Source organism: Propithecus coquereli, unplaced genomic scaffold, assembly GCF_000956105.1.
Source record: "Propithecus coquereli isolate 6110/MARCELLA unplaced genomic scaffold, Pcoq_1.0 Scaffold186, whole genome shotgun sequence".
Taxonomy (NCBI): Eukaryota; Metazoa; Chordata; class Mammalia; order Primates; family Indriidae; genus Propithecus; species Propithecus coquereli.
Window position 1 is genome coordinate 3,338,619 of NW_012143412.1, and position 7,211 is coordinate 3,345,829.

General features: G+C 34.4%; 1 protein-coding gene across 1 annotated transcript in view; it reads left to right on the top strand.

The window, feature by feature from the left end:
- TRIM24 (tripartite motif containing 24) overlaps positions 1-7,211 on the top strand; it is a 178,982-nt gene that overhangs the window by 146,314 nt on the left and 25,457 nt on the right. The window contains exons 10-11 of the mRNA XM_012642755.1: positions 1,675-1,848; positions 4,619-4,754. Coding sequence (XP_012498209.1) covers positions 1,675-1,848; positions 4,619-4,754 — 310 coding nt within the window. The remainder of the gene's footprint in view (positions 1-1,674; positions 1,849-4,618; positions 4,755-7,211) is intronic.

The window sequence follows — 7,211 nt, forward strand, 5'->3', positions numbered from 1 at the left end:
GCCTGTGATGTTCATTTTAATCAAAACATTTGAAAATTTTACTGTAAAAATATGCATGCTCTCTGTGCCTGTATGTTTGGCTTTGCTATTTATATGTTATTACCAAATTTTCTTCAATATTTTAATTATTTTTAATAAAATTCATACCTATTATTTCATCATTAGAAGTGAGGTAAAAAGAGTCCAAGCTATAGTTTGGCCTTAAATTCTGTTTATTTCCCTAATAATTTTGTGGCCTTGGGCAAGTTTATTCTTTTTAAATCTCACTGATCACAACTATAAAATGAGTACTTTGCTGAGAGTTCATGCTAATGTATATAAGAGCACCTGGCACATTATAGGTACTCAAGTGTCTACCTCTTCCCCATTTATTATATTGTAAAGGGGTAGACACTCTGAAAGTGTTTTTTAAAGTGTTCGTTGGCTAAAAATCCAAATAGGAATGAATAAATGAATGAACAGAGCATGGGAAAATATAGTGAGAAATTGGTTTTAATTGGTCGATTAGTTATCAAATTATAGTATGCTTATATAGTGGGAATACTTTTTAGGTATTAAGAAAATGAAGTAATCTCTGATTTTCTAAGTATATTATGTGGGGAAAAAACCATGATTTAGAGTTTTTTTTTTTGAGGTATTGATCTCATTTTTTGCAACCTCATGTACATAGAAAAAATGTGGAAAGATATCTACTGATTATTCTTGGTAGAGGAGGAGGAAGGGAGGGTTTGGGGTGATGAATATGAGGAGTGGATAGGTCGTAAAGATGACATGTCCAACTTTATCAGTTTCCGTATATAGTTTTTACAATGGAATATATGTTAGATTTTTCAAAATTAAAATATTTCAGACACTATCACTCTATATAGTGCCATCCATATATAAATGACAATGTGTTTGGGAAATCTTCCCCCTTACATAGTCTTGAAATACCTCTTAATTGCTTTTCTTTCCCCCAACAATTTATTATGAAAATTTTCAATTGCAACAAAATTGAAAGAATTATGTAGGGTATAATTTGCTTTACTTGCCTTATTATATAATATCCATATACCTATTTATCTGTTCATCAAGGCATTGTATTTTTTGATAGGTTTTGAAGTAATTGCAGGTAGCAGCATGCTTCACCTCTGTATACTTCAGCATGCCTAACATCATCTTATTTAATATGTTTATCTCAGCATCTAGTCTGAATGACAGTACTTTCCTCAGAAGAGGTTATTAAGGCTTAGTTATCTATTCATGTGTGAGAAAGAGGAGTATAAAAGTCTGAAAGCCTTGGTCTGTGGCTTATTATTTTCAGATAGGGATAGAAGAAAATGTCTGTTTTCAAACCTCCATCTTTACCTTGAAGTTGCCTGTCTATGTTTATATTTCTTTTCCAGTACATATAAACCTTTCCAAGATTGGGTACTGTGATTCTTTATTATATACACTTTTCTTCCAGTAAAAAAATCAGTGTTTTTTTGGGGGGAGGCAGATAAATGAAAATTATATATACCTGTGTATTCCCTCCCCTTCTTCCTTTCCTTCCATTTAAATTACAGTTGAATTCAAATATTAATAGCAGAATATGTCTTCTTCATTTTGTGTGTGAAAGAGTGGTTAGGCAGGTGTTTTATGTTATACGCCTATTGGTAAATAACCTTTTCCCTTCCCTTCTTGCTACTATAGTGGCAGATCAGCAGTGGACAGGCTCCCCCATCAACTGCCAGCAGCACGCCCTCCACACCTTCTAGCCCCACCATTACTAGTGCAGCAGGGTATGATGGGAAAGCTTTTGGTTCACCTATGATCGATTTGAGCTCACCAGTGGGAGGTTCTTACAATCTTCCCTCTCTCCCAGATGTAAGTATACACAAAATTTATGCTAAACAGTCTCTTTTAAAAATTGTCAGTGAATTTGGAGCTGGTAAAAGGCATGGTTTATTAGATTATAGGTTGTTTATTTTTACGAGTTAATTTTTATCCTTTAGAAATATTATGACACTAATAAAAAGATCATGAACACTTAGACATACAATAAAATGTCTTTCAGGGCACTGGAGTTAAAGATGTTTGTAAATGAATGTTTATGGTGAGAAATCGTGGACTCTAAACTGGAAAGAAGGGAAGTAGAGACATGGGAAGATGTACTGGAAAGTTGAATGGCTGGAATATGTTACATTGAGTAAGGTCAGAGAAGGAGGCTAAAAATTAAGACATCAGAAGAGATGAAGACAAATTTAATAGTAAAAATCAAAACCTTTTCTGTGAGATCATACTGACCAGTGCAAAATTACCTCTGGTTTAATTTATATTTAAATTAAATAATGTATTCACTCTCTAAACTCTTTGTCAGTATGACTTTAAAAAAAAAATATTTTCCAAAGGCAGAAAATATTACATGCTGTAGACAGATCTTCATACCTAAGTTGTTTCCTTGTTTTGCCTTCTCTCATCCTAGAAGGTTAGATGATCTCACTCTCATGCACACACACACTTACAACCTTAACCTTAAAAAGCTTTTAAGAAATATCTTGTATACTTTACTTGGAAGGGATAACCTGTAAGATTGTGAAAGAACTTCTTTATTTTCCTTATTTGTTTTTCAAGTTGAGGTCAACTAGTATTTCCTAATAGTTGCATTGTTAATCTTACCAGAGTCATTTCATTTTTTAATAGTTTTATATACTTTAAATGGGGAGGGTACATGTATTTTTGATGTAGGAAAATTTATGTCTAATCCCCACAGTTTTATTTAGTTTTTAGGATGACTCCACAATATAAATAACTTTCTTTATCTTAAGATCTAACAAATCCAGTCATTCTAGAACTTTTTGTACTCTTTGAAAAGTATTGGCCAAGTATTATCAAAAGAATATTAAAACGTAAATGACCCTGTATACTAACACTCTGCTACGCTACCTCTCCCCCCTACCAAAGAAAACCCACAGAAAGTAAAAATCTCTTTAGTTTTTCCTCTGCACTCCTTATATAAGTGATTCTTTGTCTACCAGCCTTTTTGACCTGAAATTCCTCGTCTGAATCACAAAATAAACTGATCTTGAGTGACAATTTTCTCAAAGATGCTTCATAAATAGCACTTTTCTAAATGTGTAGGCAAAAGATTAATTCATTGTATACAATCTATGCCCTAGGGCTTATAGGACTTAGTTCTCTTATAGAGTCCTAGTTGAGAAAGGCTAGAACTATGTTAGAGAATTGAACCGAATTTTAATCACAAAGATATTTTGGGGAAACTTGGGGTATTTGTGCATTAAAGAATATTTGCATCTAGAGCATTAAACTCTTACTCATTAGAAATTCACCAGCATTTTACCTTGGCAATGAATTAGGAAAGCAGTGTTATTTGTATACCTGTTACATCAAAGCAAGAATCTGTAAGGGTTTACTTTTTTTCCTACCAAACAACAGTAATATACTTAGTGAGATTAGTGCTCTAGATAGGTGTTACACAAGGCCTGTCCAGAAAGTTTCCAGCCGTTGTTAATAGAATGGTTTGCATGACATGGATGTAACTTGGCAGCCAAGGAGAGTAGACTGGGATGCACATGCATGGACTTCACTGTACTAGTTAGTGGGGCCCTAGATGCTATTGAGTCAGCACGTGTACTGTGTGGCTGTTGCATTAAAAATGGCCAAGCGAGTAGAGCAACGAATCTGCATCAAATTTTGCATTAAGCTCAAACATTCCTCCACGGAAACTATTCTGATGATTCAGAAGGCTTTCGGGGATGATGCAATGAGTGCAACACAAACTGTGCACAAATGCTTCAAAGATGGTTGAGAATCTGTTGAAAGTGATCATGTTCTGGAAGTCCTGCAATAAGCAGAATCCCTGAGAATGTTGAATGTGTACAGGTTAAGAGATGCTGGGAGAACTGTGCGAGGTGCCAAGGTGCCTACTTTGAAGGGGTTTGGAGTGTCACTGTCCTAAGTGCAATGTTTGTTGTATCTTGTATGTTCTTCAGTAAATGTCAATTTTCATATTACATGGCTGTATATTTTCCATAGAGACCTTGTATATAGACTTACTTCATCTATCCAGTGAATATGAAAAGCCAAGGACTTGGGAATTCTTGCAACCCTTTCAGAGGCTTCACAAGGTCCTATCTATGTGAGGCCAGATTTCCTTCATATTCTTGAACCAAAACCACGCATTACAATAGATTGAATGCAGAAGCAGATATAAGAATCCATTCAGTTGCTCTTTAGGGAGACATTAAAGAGATTTGCAAGTATGGAAAATTATGCTATTCTTTTCACCAAGTTTGTTTTTTTCATACAGGTATCTTGTTATTTTTAAATGAATTAAGAAATTAAAAATTTTTATTTTTATTTTTACCAGTGTGAATGACATACAATATAACTTTATCTTAACTCTTGATTTCTGAAATATTGTATCTTCAGTATGTTTACTAAGGTATATTCACTAAGAAGAGTGAAAACTTATATTAGAGGTTATTCATGGGAAAAATATCCATTAGAACTTTTCAAAGGAGATATTTGTGTTTTATTATTTGGTAATAATTGTTATTGGAGTTTTCTTAAAAATTTAAAGTGGCTTTCAATTTGCAAAGTCAGAGTGTCCTGAAATAATTTCTTTTCTTGTAAGATTGACTGTTCAAGTACTATTATGCTGGACAATATTGCGAGGAAAGATACCAGTACAGATCATGGCCAGCCAAGACCACCCTCAAACAGAACGGTCCAATCACCAAATTCATCAGTGCCATCTCCAGGCCTTGCAGGTAAAGTGGGCTTCTTTTGATTTTAGTGAATGGTTTTTCAAGGGTTTATTCTACCTGTAACTTTTTTTGTAATTCCCTCTCTCCCCCCAACTTTTTTTGTTGGATGATTAAGATGTACTGAGTTTTTTGCACTATTTAAAATTAGTATGCTTTCAAAGTGGGAAACAAAGTTAAACTTCTTTACCTTTTCAATTTCAACAGAACTTCTAGACATTATAGCATTCCCAGGAGGAAATTAATGTTATTCTCTTTCTTATCGATAAGTTGTCTGCTTAGGATGTAAAATGCCTAGAGTTAAAATTTATTAGTGACAATGCACAAAGAAAATCACTCTTTTGGTGGTTTTGTTTGGTGCTTAGTTGTGTTTAAGAATTTTTAACATACCTACTTATTCCTCTAAGAGAGACACTTTAATACTACTCCTTGGTACCTTGGCAAAATAGGTACCTTAAAAAAAACAAGGAAATTTCTTAAGTCACATGAACATCATAAGGCAGTCACCCAATTTAAATGGAGATGCCTATTTTAAACACAAACTCATGACAAAATATGGTAGAGGATCTGTTTATAATATGACAGATTCATACTAATAAATAAGGAATGTACTTAGTATTGGTAAAGGACATGAAGAATAGATAATCCCCTGAAGAGAAAATACATATAGCCAATAAAACAGATGAAATAAAAAAGTCAATCTTACCGGTAGTCATAAGAAAAATCAAACAAAATCAAAACGAGATATGATTTCTAACATATTGAATTAGCTCAGACTTAAATAGTGAAAATACTCATTGAAAATGTGATGTGGGGTACTCTCATACATAGACAGTGGGAGTATAACTTGGCAAAAATATTCTGGAAACCACTTTAGCAATATTACTAAAGCTAACATTTGTCCAGTACTGATTGTGGCCCAAGTTCTGGGCAGAGTACCTTATATGCATTACCTAGTAGGATATTTGCTTCAAAAGCCTTAGAAAATGTATGTATCCTCGAACCCAGTAATTCCATTTTAATACTCTAATCGTAAGGGAATAATTAAAAACTGGATAGTCAGAACATATTTATTAAGGCATTATTTGCAGTAGTTAAAATTTTGAAGCAATATAAATATCCAAATATAGGAAAATGATAAAAATAGAATGTACTCAGAATATTATCTAGCCATTTAAAAAATGCTTATATAAAGAGTTTGTAATGGTATGCTCGTGGTGCATTGTTTAGTGAAAACAAGTATACAGAACCATATATTAAGTATAATAAAAGCTGTAAATGTATATTTAAAACTAGAAAGAGATAAATCAATTTTAGCAGCGTTTACATATTATTAGAGAAATTATAGGTAACTTAATGTTGTATCTTTTTGTCACTTTCAACTATTCTAAAATGAAACATGTATTATCAGAAGATAATAGCCATTGTTTTGTTTTTAAAGAAAGTTCTCCAGAGTTGATAAACCAGTGAAAAGGATTTCTTTCTCTTTATCAGCTATATCCTGTTGTTCATCAAACCCTTTAGAACTTTTCACTTCGAATTTTTTTTCTACTTCCCACTCCTATTGTTTTCCTACTGTTACTATTTAGTTTGAGTCTTTCTTAATTCAAACCAAAATTATTTACAGCAGTTTTTCCTCCTCTTTCTTGGTTGCTTTTAATCCGGTTTTCCATCTTCCATTCTACCGTACCACCAGAGCATAGATTTTTAATCATCATTTTTACTTTTATTTTTTTATCTTTTCTTTTTGAGAGACAGGGTCTCGCCCTGTCACCCAGGCTCGAGTACAGTGGCATGATCATAGCTCACTGCAGCCTTAAACCATTGTGCTCAGGTGATCCTCCCAGCTCAGCCTCCCGAATAGCTAGGACGACAGATGCACGCCAGCACACCCAGCTAATTTTTTGTTAAGATGGGGTCTCGCTATGTTGCCCAGGCTGGTCTTGAGCTCCTAGGCTCAAGCAATCCTCCAAAAGTGCTAGGATTACAGGCATGAGCCACCACACCCAGCCATTTTCAGGGCAGGACAGCAGTCTAGAAACCCCTCTTTCATTTATTGCCTCAAGTCTGAACCCACTATCTGACTTTAAGTGTCTTCCATTGATTGGTCTCATTTTGTTTATGTGGTTTTCTTTCTTGAACTCCTTTTCTATCAGCTCCTACCACTTTTTATTGTCTTCTATAGCTTTTCCCTGACACTAGGATTCTCACTGAGATCTTACCCTGGTTACTCTAACACAGAAAGAATTGACAGTGTTTGGAGACATTTTTAATTGTCACACACTAAGCTGGGAGCTATGGAGAGATGCTACTGGTATCTAAAGACTGGTGGAGGTCAGGAATACTGCTGAACATCCTATAATGCATAGACATTCCTCCACAACAAAGAATTATCTGGCCCAAAGTCAGTAGTGCTGAGGTTGAAAAACCCTGCCAGTCTGACAGGCCATTGTGCTGGGAGTT